Genomic DNA, 23715 nt, shown 5'->3' with positions numbered 1-23715 from the left:
CGTGTGATTACGAATCAGTATACTGAAGACCAAACCTCATAAGAAATCAAACCAAATAGAAATGCTGTTCTTCGTGAATCAAACCATTATTGTTCTTTAGGAATCAAGCCAAATAGAGTTGTTGTTCTTCAGGAATCACACACATTAATAGAATTGTTGGTAGTAGGGAATCGAAACAAACAAAGTAAGTCATTTGATCGTGTGATGTTACACATACATGTATTGCGAAATAGTCTAAAATAATAATCAATATTATTACCTTTCCGGTACAGGGACAGAAACAAGAGCATGGTACTCACATATTTGTCAGAAGAATTAACAAAATATTCATTGATAAAGGACCATTTAAAATGTGCTTTTTGAAATAATAGTTTGGAAACACTTTTTTGTAAGCCCAAACTTATTAACAAATAAAATAAGATAAACAAAAAGACAATAAAAGACAGGTTGTCCGAATGCCTGTAAACACATTTAATACAGTATGGTATTTACATATCTCGCTAAACAGTTCTTGTTGATATATAACTAAGATATAAGATATAGCCTTTGTTCAGCAAATGGACGTTTATACCACACTGAACAATTACACAATGATAAGCATAACACGTGTCCTGTTTACTACGCCTTTTTTGTTTACAACTAAATTTGTTCTTCATATATTTTTGAATTTAAAAGTATTTTTTTATTTGCATATATATGAATATATATATATTTCAAAGATTGAAATAAATGAAATATGATTACTTAAATTATGAAAATAAAGCGCTAAAAAGTACTTTGAAATGAACGACATAAGCAAACACTTAAAAACTAAAGTATCTAAAAAATGAAGTTATGTATGGTGTTATCCCTCAAATTTAATAGTCATATTCGCAGAAATACGTTCATTAAACTATAAAACAGAAAACTGAGTAATACTATACATATGTTAGACGTAAAAATGCTTATGGTGTTGATTACTTAATATAAAGTCATGTAATATTGTTAATTTTTATAGTGTGCAACTTGTGTTGCCAAAAATAGTTCAAAGTGTTACTGTGACGACGGGCTTACATTTCAAAAAGTTAAGGCGTAATTTGCTGATATTGGTGACTATTCTTCACAAACTTTCTTAGCAGTGCCACAACTTCAAAAAGGATTTTTAATAAGCCTTCCAACATTCCAAAATGCAATACAGGTCAAACAACCGTATTCGAAATTAAATAAAAGCCCATGTTTGTCAAACTTCTTATTTTATTCATGTTAATGCAAATGTTAACATTTGTTGATAAAACTGCTGGCTTTCGGACAGTGCAATTAGCCAGAAATGAGATAAATTAAGTATAATATGGACTAACATAGATCTGTTGTGCAAATTACAGTTTGCCAAATCTGGACAACGTTAAGCATGATATTAACACATACACAACACTTGTGTCTTGATTTATAAGACAACAAATCAAATCGTTCTTGTTAACTAATCAGTGGATAAAACAATACTACATGTACAATTATATTCAGATGTGACAATAAAACAAATTAAACAAATAATAAAACAATAATAAAACCAATGCACGAATTGTCTATATATTGTGCTTTTGCTGTGTCATTCCGCTCGTTGTCATAAAAAACATTATTTCATTGTTGAAATCTGTGGTCTACTAGTATGGGAAGTATTCAAATCGTTTTTTAAGGTTTTTAAGGTTTAATGTTGAAACTTTCAAAATTAATAGTAAACAATAAAATTAGCAATTGCAGGAGAAAACGTGAAAGTATTTAACAAATTAACACTTACAAAATAAACGAAATCTTGGATTTAAATGTACCATACAAGTAAATACAAACAATCTGGATGACTTACTAATCTAATGGAACTTCAATTGAAGAAGAAATTTGGCGTATTGTCTCAATTATGATAATTATTTGCATGTTAAAACTTATCAAAATCCTTACCTATTATTCTGTCAAAATGCTTCTTGGTTAAAATATAAACGGTGCTGAATACTTGAAATCAAAGTAGTCTAAGCAATTTTAGAAAAAAAACTTGGTAAAATAGTTTTAAATTTCCAACCTAATTGTAGTTTTAAAATAAGCGTACATCCAAGCCGAGGTTTATATGCACGTAGAAAACCTTCATTTTCCCCTTGTTTAGGCAATACATGATTTGGTTTAATCTTCAAATAAACGTAATCATATTATGAACTAAGTCTGAACTCATTTGTCGACAACATGAAAGACAGATAGAACTTTTGTGAAGAAAAAATGCAATATTTACCAATGCTTTCAATAAACACATAACACATACATTTTACGACCGGCTAATAATGATTTATACATGTTAGATATCACATATATAGATGAAGTCAATATTTAAGATAACATGGTAAAGTTAATAAATAATATAACATTTACCTATAATGCATGCTTCATGTATATGTTTTATTTTCATGTTTAAGGAGGAACATTGTAATTACAATACAATACAAAAATAAGTATGATAACATAGATACATGTTGAATATTTACACAGCACATACATTATATGATCGACTAATATTGATCTATACATGTTATATATCACATATATTGATGAAGTACATATTTTAGTAAAAACACTTACACTTTAAGTGTTTACAGGTTCAAGGGAATGAATAATTACGTACAATGCCTGATTCTGAATTTTTATTTATTTTTTACTTTATTATCTTGTTTTAGGAGGAACATTACAATGACATTACACTACAAACAAATCGGCATTAGAAAATAAACACATATATATATTGTAAGTATTTACAAAAACATACTAAAAATACTAAAGGTTTGTATATGTAAAAATAAGCTATTTAGGAGAATTGCATGAGGAAAAACAAAGAAGAAAACTAAACCAAAAAACCCAACAACACCAATAAGAAAATTACAATTTGTAAGATTTTAATAGCTATACACGTTGTTATATCATAATTTACGTACATTATTACAAATTATTTGTGATTCTAAGTTAAATTATTCACATATTTACATAGTAATTACGCACAATTCGTTTAAACATTTATTATAATATTTTGACGTTTTTTGGCGACATTAAGTTCTAACTCAACTATATTCATGTCCATTTTTGTTTCAAAGTTTACATCTTACGCAGGAAAACGTAGTGTGTAGCCTTAATATCATGACTATATTAACCTGCGTTATAATTTTGCCAATACGTGTGTGTGTCGTATTTCCGTTATGTGATCGATTTCAGGTGCAATGTGTTTTTGGGGTTGAGAAGGTCGAATCTTAAGAGGATTAGTCACCGTGATGGAGAATGAGCTGCGCTGGATTGCATGCTGGTACGTTTGATCTTACTAAGCGTAGTTCGTTATAACCTACCACGAAAACAAAATTTAAGGTTGATACCGGACCAGAAATGACAACATGTAATGTGGTTATTATTATACCGTTTCAGGAGAAAATATTAGTAGTGTATCCTACTTGAAAACGAAATATTAGATCGTTGCATGCGATGAAATTTAAAGAAGTGAAACTCCAGCTGCTTGAGCAGTATTACATTCTCATTATAAACAATTAGTTGGTCCTTTATTTAAGGCGAGTGACCGATTGCAAGAACAGTGCGAAACAGCACAATACAAAATAGCAAACACACATAGAATAATAAAGCTGGGGTCTCCGCCTTGGAATGGTCAATGCAAAGCATTGGGGGTTAAAACCGGTTATATATATATTAAACGCGTCATTCTGTTTTACATAAACATTCGGAAAGAATAAAGATAAAACATATGCTTACACAAAAAAAAGTTTGGATGTATTATTATGTTAACAAGATGGAGTAAATATTATTGATTATAATTTAAAAATAAATGTGTCATTTTACGGGTAGAAAGAAGTCGCAAATAATACAAATTTAAACACAAAGTCTAAAATAAACTGTATACGCAGTGTCAAAGCGTTCACAGTATGTAGTAATCAGATTATTATTAAATGACATATAGCAATTGACTATTTCGATGCGGTTTCTATCTTCTTAACGCCGGTACCCAACAGTGACGATACAACAACTGAGCTGCTGGTTCCACGCACTCTACATTAAACACGTCTGGGGAAATTAAACTGTAGTTACATACTTTGTGAACAAGTTTAACAATATTGTTTAGAATCAAATTGCCTTATATATTTTGATATTTTCAATTTACTTTGGTGTTGTGCATTTCAAAATATTATCCCTACATAGTTTAAGCTTCAACCAAAAACAATTTATGCCTGTTTGGAAGAATTGATTAAATGTGTACCTTATTTAACAAACACATACGACGTTGTGGCCTCGGATTCGATGTTTGTCTGCCCGGGTATGTCTTTTTCCGACACTTCGACATCATCGTAGTTTGTGTCCCCTGGATCGTCATTTTCAGATTCGTCGTAATTGTTCTCTTGTTGTTCGGACATTTCAAACTGTGTCTCAACGTGAACGTCCCTATCGGCTATTTGACCAATTACAGAAGACGTTTCTGTTGACATGAAGCTGGGTCTCACCAAGGCAGTGTACAGATGCTTTTCTGTCATCTGTGGATTAATGCAAACGAATTATCGAATTATTAAAACTACAGAGGCGCCACTAGAGGCAGCATTGTGTTCCCCCACTAGGCGTTTATTCATGGCAAATTATAATTTGCCTGAAAAACACAGAACACGAACAAAAACAAAATACAAGACATAAATTAATTACAACTTGGTACGACGCCTTTGTCACAGCAATTTAATCAGCTGAGGCTTAAAACCGGTTACAAATTATACAGATCTCAAACTAAGTGACACATGTCTGTTTGTAAGTTTAAAATTAATTGTTTTTCTCGTTGTTTTAATCGTGCTTAAGCTGTAATAGTATGATTAATTTAACTGCGGTATTAAGCAGCGATCAAAATAAACGTTAATACAAAAGCGTGATTAGATGAAACACTGCTTTGAATTACGAGCAAATGCATTTATCATAACTAGGGTCAAACCCGGTTACCGGGCGTAACATGTTCAATATTTGTAGTTATAAAATACGTTTGTTAATAAATAAAATATCAGATCAATTTGTTTTTGCAAGTTCTGTCTGTCTAAATCAAATATCATCTTCAGTTATTTGGGACATGTGCAGTTCAAATATTGCACCCGACAAGTACTAAACTAAACTGTATTTGTAGCATAGTGACATTGTTACATCAAAGCCAGCCAACTATAAGCATCTCAAGAAACCTGGAGTGAGGTGTACGGCGTTGCCTCACGCTCTGTTATATCGTCGGGAATGACATCATAATTATCGATGTTGTCGTCATGACCTTCAATAAATAGGTAAATATATATCACAATGATTGTAAATGCGTTAACAAGATTATAATACGCCATACGGGTTACATGTGTGTAATGCCTTTGGTTTATTTAAACATAGTTAAAATACAGTTGTTTCTGTTTACGATTTTGTAAGAAAATAAACTGCATAGTACTGCAAAGAGAACATGACGTTGATGCATTTTTTAATTAAGATATGCCGCCTGTGTCACGGTCAACAACATATACAGAATATATTAAATTATGTTAAATAACTCACCCTGCGGACCATTCGATTGCTGTACAAGTTCGTTCCTAAAAAAAAACAATATGTAATGATCCGCACATTGATATTAATAACGTTGAATTCAATTCAATTAAACTGTTGTATTTCCGGACTTATTTAATAAAAAGTCTAAATGTTACCAAATGGAATATTTATGAAACGTATAATACGCATATTCTTACTGTTGAAAGGTAGTTCGACTGTCGTTCCCTGTATTTTGAGTAAAAACATGTGTCGTTACAGGACCAAACGAAATAACAAACATAGTTTGACAATCATTAAACATATTAATTATAAGGATTCTTTGTTATGAAAAAGTCTCTTTATAAAATACAATAGTTGGTCCAATGGAATCATATGTTTTAGGGGCATGTTTTTATAACATATTTTTAGTAAAAGACATGCATAAAAACAATTATGAAATGTTACTAACCTTGTTTCCTCTTGAAGCACAAACAAGCGATTATGACGATTAGTACAACCAGACATGAGCCAAGCGTTGTTGATACCCATATAATTATGGACGATGTCTTCGCCTCTTCTTCGGCTATTAAATACATGTGTTAACGTAATGGATATACCAATATCAAAAACGTTATTATAAATATGTTGTTTAATGCAAAACAAATGCAATTTTATGAAATACAACCTTTTGGTTCCTCTTGTACTGGGTATGCGTGCACATCTATGTTACAGATAATTTAACAATATAAATAAGGGTCAATACCACAAATACGTCATGTATAATAACAAACGTTCCAATTGGAAATTATGGTTGACAATAGCGTGTTTTCTATAACAAGTAATGAGGGATTATGATGTCTGATTTTTATCAACAATGTTTTCGGTGAAACCTGGCCGCGCCCGATTAGTCATATGGTAAAGATAGGGTTCATTTGCAAAAAACTTTCACAAAAATCTATAAAAATAATCCGCGTTTTCAGTTTTAGTCATAGGGGCACGGTTAGAATATACTTTGTACAGACCCTTTGGGCATGATATCAAAAGATAGTAGAAGTCCATAAGACGATGTTGAAGAATATCAAAAGATACATGATATCAAAAGATAGTAGAAGTCCACAACACGATATTGAAGAACAACTACTAAACCAATGATTTTTGCGGTTTTAAAGACAATTGTTAAAGATATTTACTACATTAGTCAATAGTAATGATGTGATATTCGGAGCCAGTTTCAATTCCATCGGCATTATAGGAACAATCTTTCCAGAGTTCCACTTAACCGTGTTACATTCAAATTTAAAACATTCGAGCTCTAGGGTTTCAGTGGAACATACTTTAAAGTTACTTTTTTTAATATATAAGATTATATATATTAGGTTTGCCCCTGGGGAAGACTTTGTTACACCCGATGGATATAAATTGAACAATCCGTATTGTTGAACACTAAAAATTGTATCCCTGAGCCTTGAAAGTTTAATTATAAAAATATTGTTTAGCTCCGGTACCTACATATCTAGCAGACCGGAACGATTTTGATTACTGTGACAGGATGTCGCCTTTTGATTATAACGGTGAAGTTTCGTTCAAATCTGCTTATCGGTTAAAGAGCAAATGTCGTTGAATGAGCAAATAAACGGACGCCAACATGCACGCACACAGTGGTGTAGGACGGATATCACAATATCCTTAAATCAAACCATAAGCACTGTATGTGCTTAAAGAAGCAACGGTGCATGAAATGACATGTTCTGAATAAGTATTCATTTTATATCTACATAATGCATAAACTATATCGTCTATAGACTATATAAGTGTTCACGACACCAAATTAAAATAAACTGTCAATTAAATAATTGGACATTTGACCAAAATAAACAAAAATACAAAATAGAATGCATTGCCTTTAGTTCGTATTTCTTGTTAACTGTTTAATAAGTACCGATTTATTTATTATAGAACTTGTTATTGGGGTACGGCCTAAGGGTATTAAAGGGGTATGAATGACTAAATCCGCCTAAAGAGATCTAACGGTCTTTACTTTTAGGGTCGCTGGTTGAAACGTCCGAATAAAACGGGATGTTTGGTGAGTTAGTGGTTAAATCAACGCCAATGTAAGATTCAGACGTAACTTGTGACGTCATAAACTCTGAAGTAACCGCGGATGATGCCACAGGTGTGCTAGATGACGTCGGATCGTAGTTTTGCACCAACGACTCTTGTCCGATGTACCATATAGTGTCGCGAACAGTTGCTGAAGGGGTGAACGAACAATTCAAGCATGATACATATTTTCGATAGACTAATACCCTAAATGTAGTTTGATTCCATTTACATCGCAAAAATAAGGAATGTTGAATAACCAAACTTTTTTTGTCGTCAACAATGTTCTTAAACACGAGTTGTTTCTAACTTTGATAAGAATGTTTTATGACAGAAATCTTCGAAAGATGTAAGCGATAATATTTCTTCATGTAGACAGTAAATAAGCAGTTCTATCGGGTGCAGCAAAATGATCGAAAACTCAACATGATATAACAAAAACGTTCAGAGTAATCACACAAAAAGATCATAATTGGTTAGTGAAAACAAACAAAATGTTTACGCCTTACAATAAAACATGTTAAAAGTTAACAATACACAAGTCATATGGTAAAATAGAATCAGAAAGCATTAACCAAATAGTTGCAATAGAGTTATTTAATTTCAAAACCAAAATAAAAGTCGATGCATCGTTGTTCCTAACATCATATTGTCTATCTGATGCATGACAATGAATTTGTGCGCTTTAGAATATTTGAACCCTATAATTGCTATTTTCATCCTAATCATAATCATTATAAACATGTTGATAATTATTATTATACTACTACTACTACTACTAATAATAATAATAATAATAAAAACTAATAATAACAATCAACACCATAATCATCGCCATTATCATTTTTATCATCATTGCCAAAGTAATAGTTATAATCACGATCACCTAAACTTTAAAGCGCCTTGTATCCACCGAAAAACAAAGATCAATAGATCATAATGAGTAATTTCTTTTTAACATTTTCACTCAAAATCGTTGTGGTTCATTCTATAAATAACGTTTAATCGAACGTTACGAGTTATTTATACGTACCGTTCACGCAGACGGACAAATAGCTTTTGGTACAGTTGTCTTTTCGTAACTCGCCATGTTGGTTGAGAACAAAACAATGCACTATGAGGTCTTCCGCTAGCAAAACAAAGTAACATTGAAACAATATAGCTTAAAGAGACATTTTCACAGATTTTGTCATGTATTGAAGTTTGTCATTTAATATTTAAATTGATAAATGAAAACATTGGAACTAAATAGATTCATAAAAAAAACAATACTTAATTTACAAAAAAATTGATCCTCAAATGGGCTCAAATCACTGAGCCTTGGAACTTAAGTCTTATATTTAAACCACTCGGTCATCAGTGCTCATACAGTTAGTTGTGCATTTTATACTTTATATAAGCAACCCTCGAAGTGTCACATAAGATACATAACAACAACAACAAAACTTTTCAAATGATTCAATAGTTTTGCGCTTGGAACGTTTTATAATTTTCATGTTTTAATATCGTCAAAAGATGTATATAATGAATTTTTTTTAGTATGGTTAATGTTAAGTATTACTTTGTCCTCGCACATATCATTACTGCAACGAAAATTTGCGAATCTAAAAAAATGTTATTTTTTTCCATTTATCAACACATGAAAAGGTCCATTTTAAGTGTTGTATACGTATAAATTGAATAGTACAAGTATTTACAGTGTATTTCACAACCTTCATTCTATACACAGTCTTACAGCGAATACGGACCTTTTTATATAAATGCCTCATCGCAAATAAGTGCTCGGAATTTCTGTATGTATTGTCTTAAATTATGCCAATATATAAAGTCCATCTATTTATTCTAACATAGCAGTTATAGATTCAAAAACTTACTTTGTACTATTAATTTGCATTTGGTAACAGTTCAATAGAGTTGTTTTAATTTATTCTTTTAATCGTCTACATATTATAAACATTTAAAACATGTGCAACATCAAAATAATTGGTTAAATCTAGTGATAAACTTAATCCATAACAGAAGTCTTCTAAAATGCTTTAATAATACTTTTGAAACATGTAATACAAATTTGTATCAAATGTTTTCAAACATGCTCTTAATTTAGGAAGTATGATTATTATTATTAACAATAATTGTAAAATTTTAAAAGAAGAAGAAAAAAGAAAACATACACATTTGTTTGCGTAGCGTACAAATTCACAAACAAACATTTGATAAAAAAAAACAACAGCACGCATCGAGAAGTACACTTAAGTGACAATGGAGGCTGTTCCTATTTGTGGAATGAAAATATACTGAACAGCTGAAAAGCGTATTAGGACGATATTAAAACTGGCTTCGAAATGCCTGGACATTAATGAAACTAATGCGTTTTAAAGTTGTATAACGGACCAACGATGATATTTCTTTTTAATCCACTTAATATATTCATGTAATTTGTATTAATATTTTGTTTACAAATATAAACTGTTCAGTTTATGTGTAATAAATTTATGTTCTGTTCTGTTCTGATATATCAAGTAATTATATTAAATAAAATTTTGTGTCATGGTTTTTAAACATTTGTGTCGTTTTTGTCATTTTCTCAATGGGTGAAGTAGATTCCTTCCAAGGCGCACTTGATTATTAAATAGAACATGAGTAAACGTTTAAGATGAATGAACAAAAGCATATACAAATGCAACAAATCAATAAGTTTGCTGGCTCAAATTCGGCATTTACTTCAATTTTATATTCATCTTAATATTTAAGAGGCCTTTTCACGGATTTTCACGGATTTTGGCATGCATTGACGTTTGTCATTGAATGCTTTATATTGATAAATGTAAACAGTGGATCTAAAACGCTCCAGTAAAAAAAAAAACTAGAATAAAGTTTAAAACAAGTATCCCTCAACTTGGCTTGAGTCACTTACCTCTGGAGCAAAAGTCTATCACTAAGAACACTCTGCCATCCGTGCTCATACAATGAGTGATGCATTTTATACTCTATATCAACAATCCTCGTAGCATCACAACATATATCGACAACAACAGAACTATCCAAATTATTCAATCGTTTCGCGTTGCAACGTAGCTCACTTAAAAAAAGCTTTAGTGTATGGAAAGCTAATTACATATTTTTGTCGTTATATACGCAAGTTTAGAGTTACTTTTAAAGTTAGTACACTAATATGAGACTTAATTCCCAGACACATTATTTTCCGTGAACGGTAATCAGTATTGTCGAACAAAGCCGTACAAGAAGTGCAACATGAAAAGCGGAACCATATTCTCCTAAAGTTAGTAATACGAAAATACATATATACAAACATTGTGAAACAGTCAAATGATAAACTGTAGTATTTTTAACTTCTCGCTCGCTTCCAGTCCCATAAAATAAAATTAAAGAAAAGTATATTTATTTCAAACGTCTATTCAATTTTTATTTCTTAACATTTATGCGTACATTTAAACTAATAAAATCCATAGTAATAGCCTGATTTTGACATGTATTACATAATACATATACACGTCTTTTTTGCTCACTAGTCGGTATTCATATATTAATATAAACGTATCGTTGGTGTTTCAACGCACTTTTTGGTGCAGGTTTAATTGATTAACTAATTGATCGCGGAATGTTTTATTGGTGATCATACTAAACAATCTCGTAAGTGACTGTTCATCACCGCAGGGCGGGGTAACGTTAACGGAATGACGGACTGATGAGTAACAAACGTTAAACGTTGACGTTTAAAACGTCAAATTTCGACCTTTTACGTATGATGATGATGATGATGATGATGATGATGATGATGATGATGATGATGAACTTACAGTTGAGGAATGTTCCGACGTCCACAGTTTGTGTCCAAATAGGCATATTGTTAAAAGCCCATTTAAATTTTTCAAACTTGTCCAAGTTAGTGTGCTTCACTGTGAGTATTTCTCCACTAAAATGGTTCTTACAAAATTTGTGTGCTTGCTCAAAATTGGAAAAGGCATAGTTGTCAACGAATGATGTGCCTTTAAAATGACAGAAAAAAAAAACATGTAGTCCCGCGTATATGATATAATTCCATTTTAACGAAATGAGTGAAGTGAACAAAATGGTAAATTAATAAACAATTTTAAACATATATATGTTATATAATAAATTCGATGTAAATGAACACGAATTCGGTAAAATGACATTGGAATTAAACCATTTCATTGTAAGTTATTGCAGAGAAACGTAATTTAGCATTTTGCAAAAGGCAGCCGCCATTGTAACAGTGCACTTATCACGTATAACACCGAAACAGATTATAAGCAATACAGAAACAAGCTTTGTAAAGTACATAGCAAAAAATCAAACAGAAAATATAGCGTTTCCAATAACTTGGGCATGTTCATTTGAATACAATATATTTTAATGTAATGGCATTTATTGCAAGACTTATATCTAACTACTCATTGTTATGTGTACTAACACTTACCCGCCTCGCAACGAACATAGGCTTTCCTGGTGTTTTGTAATTGGTCGAGTTTGAAGAATATGTCTGAAACAAAATTAAGAAACAATAGATTTCTCGTGATCATGCCAAAAAGGCACGTTTCTGAATTTAAATGCAAATATTAAACGGACCCTTCTGAGGTGAAATGCAAAATTTCTGATTGTGTCGACCGGACTAAGTATAAAAAAAGGCAAAATGGAAATGTTATAAAAAAGTGAGTATAGAAATTAACATTAAAAAACATCTCTACAATAACGTATAAAAGGAAAACGATTAGAGATGTTTAGACTGTTTGAAGAAGGGAACCTGATTTTAAAGAGGTATTCAGAAATCTGGAACTATGTGCAAGCTACATGAAAGTTAATCTACTGAGTAAATACTCCGCTCTCGGAAAATTTCGATGCGGCGAAAAACAATATATGTTTAAACATTTAAAAACAATAATATAATTTATTTCACATCGACAAATGCATTCATAAATTAACTATTTACAAAGTAAAGCATCGTCTCTGTTTGAGTCAAAAGACTCGGTACACATAACAGAGCAATCGTTATCAGTCATCTAAGGAATTTGTGACCCAGGGATGTGAATTGTGGATTAACAGACACCTGATGAATTCTTTACTAATGGACGTGAAAGGCCATTAACTCCTACAACTGGTTTTGTTGTTTTTGTAATGAATTTAATAATCTAGGTCAAATGTGAATGCAGAGAGCTGTGTACCCGAATTATAAAGTATTAAACGAATGTGCCGAAATTTCACATTTAATCTCAACCCCGTCACTTGTTGTGAATACCTTAAGCGTACTTAATCGCTTACAAAAATATATTATCGTTATCAGTTGCCATGTTTAATACTCCGAACATATACTTGTGATGTACTTGGTATACTTTTGTTGTGGATTCGCCCTTCGAAGCCGTAGAGCCAAACGGGATATTGTATTTTCAGGTCCGTTGTTCCATCCTCCCACATCCCCCAGTTTAACATGGTCTGATTATTTTGTCGACATTTTATGTACCCGCCATACCACGTGTTCGGCGGGTTGTTTATAAAATTGGCCCCTGGAAAAAAACACACTATTACTCATAGATATGGCTCGAGCATGTTTTGTTCGTTCGTTCGTTCGTTTGTTCGTTCCTTTTACCCAGCCTAAATCCGTTTCAATATTTTTCCAACTTACTATTATATATAGAGCCTTGATTTTGGAAGGCAGGGTTTAATGCTAGTGTATTAAGTGTCAAGCCAAATAAGCCTGTGAAGTCCGCACAGGCTTATCTGAGAATACACTTTCCGCTTTTATGATAAAATTGTTAAAAAGAAGGATCTTTATAGCGAAAATCCAGTTTAGGCGAAATATGTCGTCCCTGAAAAGTCGGATTGCACATGCTAATATAGAAAGACTTTGCGCACATGCATTAAACATCGTTTTCCTAGAGCGATGCACATGTACTAAACAACGTTCTTCTAGAGAACACATGCATTAAACACCGTTTTTCTAGAGCGCACATGCATTAAACACCGTTTTCTTAGAGCGCACATGCATTAAACATCGTTTTCATAGAGCGCACATACATTAAACTCTTTTTTGCTAGAGCGAGCATGCATTCAACACCGTTTTACTAGAGCGAACATGCATTCAACATCATTTTCCTAGAGCGAGCATGCACTAAATACCGTTTTCAGAGAGCAAACATGCATTAAACACCGTTTTCCGAGAGCGATCATGCATTAAACACCGTTTTCATAGAGCGAGCATGCATTAAACACCGTTTTCATAGAGCGATCATGCATTAAACACTAGTTTCCGAGAGCGAGACTCATTATTAAAACTTATTTTGGGATATGCTCATACTTTGGACACCGCACTTCAATATCTGGAGAACCACTTGCATTAAACCCCGTTCTTCTAAAGCAAGGCTCCTGTACAGACTGGGATTATTTTCTATTTTTATCTTTGTAAAAGGTTTCCACATACAATGCAAAAGTAAAAGTATGTGACTGAATAACATCCCATCAAAAATAAATCCGGTTACAATCCACGGAAATGACATTAATCATAATAAAACACATATTATATTTTGCTTCTATTACATTGAACGATTAAGACAAATAAAGACAAATTTAACAAAAATTGGAAGTGGTCAAAATAAAATGTCGCAGAACAATCAAAGAGTACTTAAGAAGTTATTCAAAAAAGGAAATAAGATATAAGCGTTTGGTCATGTGTTTGTTTTATTGTGTGTGCTGAAGTTTGTATGTTGTCGTTGTCGTTTGTTTGGATTTGTAGTTTGCGGTGCTTGTTTGTTTTTGTTTTTCGGGGGATTTGTTTGTTTTTGTTTCGTTTTATTTGAGGGACGTAGGATAGAGTTTATGTTGTTGTTTATGCTCATTAGTTAATGCGACATAAATCATCACGAAGCAATCTAATGTTTTCGGAACCACGACTATTTCTTTGTTTTGGCCTCTGTACACATAAATTGTTTGGATAGACCGGCAACCGAACATATACCTTATAATTAATTCCTCATTAACGACCCTAATTCTGTTATCTTGAGTTCCGGTAAACATACCGACTCTGTTCCAAAGCAAACTTAAACATCAAGCAGTCTACCTTTTTATTTCAGTACCTGTCTACTTCATTACTTAGAAGAATAACACCAGTTTTGCCGACTAGTACGCTTAATATGCGGTCAGACTTACGAACAGGCTTCGGTAATTATGGCGTAACGAATACCCGTCACGGCGTATGTCGTATTGTGTAGCAAGTTGTGATACTTATGTAATTGAAATTCTTCGGTAAAAGAGAATTATGACTTTTAACCATTGATAATAAAATACGTATGCGAAACTTCATGTTATAAGGAACGATGCATACAAGTTCCATTCTTGTACACTTCTACCGGTGTGAAAAGTTTTTTCGGGCACAGGGACAAACGCCAAATGTTTTTCAAGTATACCCCAACCCCTGCATTTCAAAACTGAAGAGATAATCACAGTTTAAAACAGCAATCGGAGACAAACAAAAAAGAAAAAATGAATCATGCAGTGGAAAAGGGGGCTTAATGAATGTGCGTAAAGTGTCGTCCCAGATTAGCATGAGCGGTCCACACAGGCTAATCAGGGACGACACTTTTAGCTTTTATAGAATTTGTTTAAAGGAAGTCTCTTCTAAACAAAAATCCAGTCTTAAGTAGAAATGTCCAACGATACTTGTTGCTATAAAGCATTTCCTCGCAGTCATGAGTTCTAATTTAATTTATTGGTTGAAAAAAATATACACAGATCAACATACAACTTCAAGATTTTGTCAGTAGTAAAACGTTATTTGCAAAAAATCGAGTACATACGCAACGTAATGTTACCTACCATGCGTAAGTAAACATATGGACCGTGCTGTGTAAAATTCACACAGGCTAATCACGACCGACTTCGTTTTCGCTAAGAAGAGACTTACTTTAACGAAGAATATCATACAAATGGATGTTTCGAAGCTGATTAGCTGTCGAGGCCTGCACAGGCTAATCTGGGACGACACTTTACGCACATGCATTAAGCCCCGTTATGCTAAATATATTGTTCACGTTGGTGAAATAATGTTTATTAAACCAATCTAAAATAGTATTTATAATATTATTGTTGAAAATACATAAACAATCCATTAATGACACGCAATGTGTCCATGATAATTAGATACTTCGTATACCCTATAAATCAGATACTAATTGCTGGTCAAAATATCATTGCAGTTCACCTTCAAAATATATTTCCAGTTTGCCAAAGTTAACTCGATGCCGTTGAAATATCGATTCCCACTCGTGATACATCGGCTATCTCCGGACTCCTCCGTAAGATAGGCAGATTTAAGCAATACATGTCTGCTGATCCAGAGTGAACGATTCCGGGACTGACCAACAGCGAACTGACGTTGATACCTACCGGGTTAGAATGCAATGCATTTTGAGAGAGGTCACGGTTCGCCTGCTGAAACGATTTATTCCGTTAATCAATTTACGGAGGATTCCGGAGATAGTCGATGTATCTAGAATTGATTGATAAGCTAGTGTATCCCTTTAGCCGTGTTATTGTAAATCAAATAGTAAAACCGTAAGCGCGCAGTTTACATCGTTGCAAAACGCAGTGCTTATTCCCATGCATATAAATTTAAAACTATATGTTAGGATTAAAAATTTGTGAAATTGTAAGGTAATGGGAATCTGTTAGCAAGTTACTCTATTGCGATATAGATACAATTTAGATTTCGAAATGATTTTCGTAGATCAGTGCATAAAAGAGATCTAATCAATGAATCTAAAATTAATTTTGAACGCTAATACAGTTGGACTTACCTAAAACTCCAATAAGCAAAGCCAGTAGAAATCCTGTATAAGTGGCTTTACTGTTAGGTCGCAGGTCGGCAAACCCAAACTTCGAAATCCCGGGCATTTCGTAGACGACGTCCATTGTTCAGTCTAATATATGTAAGAATATTTACTCCGGAATATTTGTTAAAGACGCCCGTAACATTTCATAGTTTCATGGATAATTTCCTTACAATTGAAATTTTATCTTCCGTTTATAATGTGATCAACCACATCCGAAACGTTTATTGTTATTGCCGGAATGAAAATGGGGGAAAAGCACATGTTGTTTCGCAATATCATTGTTTATCGAAACAATCAACCTTCTTTAATTTAAATTTAAGAGCTCATGCTTTTATGCCGTAACGTCAGAATTCCATGAGTGTTGTTTATTTTCTTGCATTAAAATTATAATTTTGATTAGTTGTTATATAACAACAAAACAACAAACAACTAAATACGATTACTAAAGTTTTGTTTAGAAGAGACAATGTTCAAAAGAAAAATACAATGAACGCGGAAAGTTTCGTCCCTGACTAGCCTGTGTGGACTGCACAGACTAAATTGGGACGACACTTTACACAAATGCCTTAAACCCAGACCTCCCAGAAAGAGGCTTAATTATTGCAGAACGTGGGCAAGATTGGAGTACTCCACTGTAGGACCCGTCTTTGACCTTAACGCTTCCGTTGACGTCAATAGACAACACAAAACACATCAAGAAACAAGTGATGCCTTCAGTGTACCAACAATAGGTTTAAACGACACAATTGTTTCTACAGAGAGTGACTGTATGAAAAGGTTAGGACTAACATAATAACCTACATTATTTTGGCAAGATTGGAATACTCCACTTTAGGACCCGTATTTGACCTTAACGCTTCCGTTGACGTCAGTAGACAACACAAAACACATCAAGAAACAAGTGTAAAAACAAGAGGTTCAAACGACACAATTGTTTCTACAGATACTTACTGTAAGTATACGTGTATTACTAACAAAATGATCGTACCATAGCAATATTATAGTTCATGTTAAGTGTTGTGTTGTGTTTTGTATGTTTGTCTGTATCGTATAAGGCAAGAAGATGGAAACACCCTGAACAACAAATTGACAATTATGGTATAACCGCAAAAGATTAGCATTTAAAAAAATGTTTACGTGAATCCCGGTTTATCCGTAACCATGTTCTTTATAAAGGTATTTATTTTTTATCAGCAGCCGGATTTCGTTTTTTTTTTGCCGTTGTTATTTAAGCAAATTACATGTAGCTATGATCGCCAAGATGGGTGTATCGGTTTTCCTAAACCGCTTTTTACACTGCTGTACCATTTGGAGTCAGTGTTTTCATTTAAATAATATTTGTGTAATATGATTGTAGCAGTTTTGTTTACAAATTATTGCTTACCCCAAATGTTCATAAAAATTGACTATTTTCATCTTTTTTTCCTAATTCACTTGACTTTGATTGATATGTCGAATCATGAGCAGTCTATATTGAATATAAACTTTAATTTTGGATTGGAGTTCTGTTAACAACATGTAAAAAGGCATTTAAGTTATCCGATATCAAAACATCGTTTTCTACCGCCACCAAGAGAAGCCAGTTGAATATTTCACTAACTGTGTATAGGCCGGTTATATAAATATATATATGTTTTGATTTACTCTATTTTAGCTGTCCTAATTCTTGCAAGAGTATACGGCCAATGGCCAATCTAGCATCGCACACATATATATGACGGTAGGTGGGTTAAACGTTTGGTTTAGTTACCTATTTACCTATTTACTATACACACGTTATTCCTAAATCTTATAACGGAATTCAATGCCGTGAGTCTTCATTTTTATTTGTTAATGAAATATTTTTTTTCTGTAGTTTGTGTAAATATGATCGAAATTTACATCCAGTTTTAAAATTAGATATGGAATACCAAAAAAGTGATGATGAAACAGAAAAAAAATCGGGTGTTTTTTTACGAAGTTACATTGTATCGCTTACATGGTCATACATTTAATCTTATAATCAATTTTTGTTTTTTATTTTAATGGCTTCATATGTTATATTGTTATATAATTTTATTTAAACAATGCTTAGGTGTTACTCTTATGTTAATAACTATTTATAATAATAAAGTGTTTGCAGATAACAAAATATGTTCACATTCCTTGAATATATGTTCCACTTAAAGTTTTAACTGTTTATATAAAACAAACATTGTGGTTTGGCATTCGGAGATTTAATTACTTGAAACTACAACTTTCTTTCATCTGTCCCGTTTGAAGGACAATGCCCACTGGTCAATTGAATTTACATCTGAGACAATGTGTTCCTTAAGTTCTTGTATCGTGTTTTAATTGTATTGAACAGTAATTACTGATTTGTTATGTGCTTATGTGTTAATTACAAGTTTAAAAACAATGAATATGTATTCATTAACTTGCATGAAGCTAACAAATTCAATGAATTGAAAATCAGCAACTGGAATAAAGCCATTGGCAAATATCAACTAGTACGGTCCTAAGGCTATACACAACCTATGTCATATTTTATTTTAAAAAGACTGAAAACCTCGCTTTGGCTGCGTGGCATGATTATATTAATCATCACTTTCAATTTCATTTATATCTGATTTAATGTACAAAAATGGGCATAAAATAATCTCAAAATGAAAACACATACATAAATATGTAGATACATAAATAAATAGATAATTAAAACACGACTATTGCCAAGCAATATATGTCCCTTACCGGTTCCACCATTGTCAGAATTATTATTTTTTTATTTGTTACCATAGCAACAATAATTTTTGACGTGATAATACAATGAAATGACGTGCATAATGTCCATATTGCCATCAATCCATGTTTCAAGTTTCATGAATAAATATGAAAACAATTTAAAGTTATCGCAGGATCCAGAAAAGTGTGCATGATCCACCATTTTCAGCAGTATTTCTAGTCTATGTGTTGCCATAGCAACCATAATTCTTGACGTAGGAACACCATGAAATGACGTGCATAATCTCCATATGGCCATCTGTCCATGTTTCAACTTTCATGAACAAATATGAAGAACTTCAGAGCGCAAACTGTAAGTCCCATCCGGTGAAAGCGGTAGGGGACACTAAATTTACAGGTAATTAAAAGTTATTAACTAAATTTATAAATAGATAAGTAAATTTATTAATTAATAAATATAAATAAGTAAATACATATCCGGTATTAGTTGAAAAGAACAGTTTTCCAGGTGAATAGTAAGAACAAACGAACAATACCTTCCAATGTATTTGCTAAGAGATATCGTGAATAAAGTAACCCAGGCAAGCTCGAAAGCTGTTGAAAACTCTTTAGGTTACATTGTGTTTTGATTGATACATTTAGCTCATTAAAAAAAATCCGGTCGATATTGGCAAATACGTTTGCGATTATCAAAGCTATTATAGGGCTTTTTCAGTAAGCTGTTATTCTCATAGAAAATATATAAGAGTAATTCCGGTAATTATAAAATAAAGTTAATATTTATAAAAAATATAACATAACGTACGGCCGTAAGTGTTATTATTAGTGATATCGTATCATTAAGAATGGTGATACGTTCTTAGTTAAGGCGACATAAAACTCGACATGTTGGTGTGCATGCTTGTTAAATGGAAATGACTAATACTATGAATCAAATCTAACATGAACTCGACGGGAACTATCACCGGACATGAATCTTGGATGAGTTTTGATTCTGTGCGTAGGCAATTTTCCTCGTTATTGTTCTTGCGCGCGTGAAGAGGCGTACGGAAAATATATATTGAACAACTGTGTTTTTCGTTATCTGAAATAATGACTGGAACAGAAAAAGGCATTAATAATGAGCACGACTTATGAGAAGAAAAGTCTAGTCCATGTACGGGAATAAATATTATCTGCCATTGCTACTAACCAGTGGCGCCTCAGCTGGGGCGGCAGGGGCGGCAGGGGCGGCGGTCGCCGCCCCAATATGTTCGGCAAACCTGAAATTTCGGCAAAGATCTTTTTTTCATTTTTTTTCATTTTAATACCAGTATATTTGAACATATCTTTATCACGAAGCAAGGCAATCACGCGTTTTGTCATAATCCGCCCGAGGTAATGTACGTGCCAATTATGTTGTTAATTGATCGGTCTCTTTTATAACGATAATCCCTTTATTCTTGAGTATTTAAACCTGTGAATCTTTAAGTGTCTGTATGATCTAAGCTTTTGCTTCTTTTCATGAATATAAAGGAAGTATAACATGAAACAAATGTGCCGATATCCGAAATTCCTTACTTATCACAAAATTAAAGATACCTCAAGATACCTGAATTAATTGTAATACCTAAAAGTAAATCGATATTTCTAAAAAACTTATTTTAATTAATGTTTTTACCAATGTTTTAAAATCTTACGTACGATCAACTATGCCACAGGAACGCCTTACCTATCTGATGATCATGCACGTTCAACGGGAAGAAACTGACAATATGGACTTACGCCAAGTCGCAAATGAATTTGACCAAGGAAACACGGAAAATTTTAAGTGTGATGAACTTGTGGTACCTATTTGGTTGCCGGACAGTGTTCAGTATTCAACGTAAAAATGACCTTGTTGTAACTGTACGGTTGCCGGCCAGTGTGAAAATACAAAAAAAACAACTATATAGGCAAATTACTATAATTGATTAAGATACCGTTCACATTTGATTGTCCTGTGATATGGTAATATTCATACGGTACATACATGTATAAAAATACATCAAACAGAACTTAAAACTAGCATCTTAATTTGACTTGTATTAGCATTATATTATTTTAATCAGTATTAACGTTACATGATCCCTATTGTTGTGTCGCCTGCTACAAAGTAGCTGCGACATATAGTGATTACTTCTCCATCGTCTGTCTGTCGGTCACAATAAGCGTGCATAAGGTCAAGTATTAAGCATAAAAAACGGACCAAAATGCGTCATTTGAAGTTAAATTTGAAAAAATACCCCTTCCCATACCCACCCCCTCCACCACCTCAATGTAAATTTGCTGCCGACTCCCCTGCTAACTGACATCGCAACGGTACAATTATGAAATACAGTGTGCGACAAAGTATTTACTTAAAATAAAGGAACTTAAAATATATTTAATGCAACAATGATACGGATCTATGTCCTGTATGCTGGTATTTAAAGCATGTTCAAAATGACATTCGGTTTATATTGACTGATAAATAAGAACAGTTTTCATACCAATATATTTCCTTTATGCTTATGTTATAAAAATGATTAATACACATGCAGATTATGTTTATATGAATTCACTTATTTGGTATTGAGTCAAAGAACAAAAATATCGATTTTTGAACGACTACATAGGTCCTCGCTATTCTTAGAGTGACAATTGCTCATAATTTAAAAACAATAATCACATATACTTGGCTTTAGAAAACCATTAATTTCCGGTACATTATTCATTTCATTCGCACCTCTTAAGCTTATGAGGAAAAAGGCAGATTGTAGTTTCATATTTCTGTTCATTTTGCAGATCTAAGAAAAAGTTAAACGATTATGTTTAACGAAACTGGAAGAATATTTGTTGACATATATTTTGCTATATTATTCGATCTGACGATGAAGACCTTTTACTCAGACAGCAATATTTTTAATAGTGTGTTGGTATTTTTCCTTATAAAATTTAGAGCTATGCATTCGTTAGCATTGTATCCGATTCGTTGATATGTTATAGTTGCGTTATTTAATAAATGCTGCCAACAATTTGTTTTAATGCCACAATAAAATACAATTCTAAATAAAGGATTTTACTTTTTTGTGAATAAAAGTATTACGTGTATTGCTATTGTTTTGGCTATTATGTACTGTCCTTCTCTTTATAATATGTTATTAAATCATAATGGGATACATCATAGTATATTTATTTTATTATTGTTGTATTAGTAGTAATATATCATTATCATATAATATATGATCATGTATTCCTCTTAATAATGCATCAAGCAAATGTGCGGAAACACACGCTGTCGTAAGGAGAGACAGGTATAGCTGGCACAGGAAATGTTATCGTCGCAACCAGACCATGCTCAGCTGGCCGATGTGGATGGATCGCGACCGACCTGACCTCAATACCCCATATCCGTGTTGCTCTATGGCTTTAAAGTACAAATAAACGTTAGATAAAATACAAGTGCGAGATACAGTAAGTGAAATTTACTCTGCAATGTACCAAAACGAACTAGCAGTACGTCCTTTATTTCTAACGCATGAATACACAATATTGAGATTTTTTCTTTGATTTTACAAATAAATATAGTCACCAATGTTTTTTTATCAAATCTACGAGCATGCTTTTTTACTTAAGTAAAAAAAGTTAATAGCAAGTATTTGCTGCTTAAACATGGTGCATTTAAATATGTTATTGAAATGTGACAGTACTAGTTTTATTTTAAGTTCGTTTATATTAAGCATAGCGAACACATATATACTGTTACTGTTGTGCTATTTGAGTTCGATCGCGGTCGTTGAACTATGACCACGGGTTAATGAAAGTACGATTTGAATCGAAAAAAAAACATGTATGAATCTGATCTTGTATGGACGTATGCATGCTGTTATATGATTTTATTCACAGGCATGTCCACTTCTCCAAAACAAACCAGAGTTAAACGGTTTCACATATCAGTATATTCGCATATAGATATATTAATTGATAGTGTGTATGTACTGCTTGATGCGCTTTACCCATTTCTCGTTGTACGTTACAGGGCGAACTTTTAACTTTTTCCAACTTGTGCGTCACAACAAAGCAAGAACGAGATGCATAAACGGTAAATGTATTCCACTTAACATGCTTCTATAGATCTAAATATAGATGAAATACAGCGTTCAAAAAGTATTGAGACATAAACGTTTTTATCTGAGTTTACCATAAACGATCTATATTCCAAGGACTTATATTACTTTTGGGTTGTATTGTTCGTAAAATGTACTTGTTCACATTCACATGATGTAATTCACAATTATCTTACACGGTTTGTCTAAGAATGTTTCTTGCACAGGTTTGCTGAACGCGAGTATTGCCCGGTCTGGCTGAACATGTATCTTGTACGATTTGCCTTACATAGGTCTTACACGGTGTGTCTAAACATGTATCTTGCACGTTTTGGGTGAATATTTATCTTGAATGGTTTGACTTAGCATGTGGCTTGCACGCAAATTAT

At 32.7% G+C, this 23715-nt stretch overlaps 2 protein-coding genes across 9 annotated transcripts in view; both read right to left on the bottom strand.

The window, feature by feature from the left end:
* Positions 1-23715, bottom strand: part of LOC127861221 (uncharacterized) — a 361489-nt gene that overhangs the window by 100268 nt on the left and 237506 nt on the right. The gene's annotated exons all lie outside the window — the stretch shown is intronic.
* Positions 4215-23715, bottom strand: part of LOC127861226 (uncharacterized) — a 51668-nt gene continuing 32167 nt past the window's right edge. Inside the window, exon 11 of the mRNA XM_052399641.1 lies at positions 4215-4538. Within this exon, the coding sequence (XP_052255601.1) occupies positions 4269-4538 (270 nt within the window). The 3' untranslated portion in view covers positions 4215-4268. The remainder of the gene's footprint in view (positions 4539-23715) is intronic.

Source organism: Dreissena polymorpha, chromosome 15, assembly GCF_020536995.1.
Source record: "Dreissena polymorpha isolate Duluth1 chromosome 15, UMN_Dpol_1.0, whole genome shotgun sequence".
NCBI lineage: Eukaryota > Metazoa > Mollusca > Bivalvia > Myida > Dreissenidae > Dreissena > Dreissena polymorpha.
The sequence above is the reverse complement of the archived record's forward strand: the minus strand, read 5'-3'. Positions and strand labels throughout refer to the sequence as shown.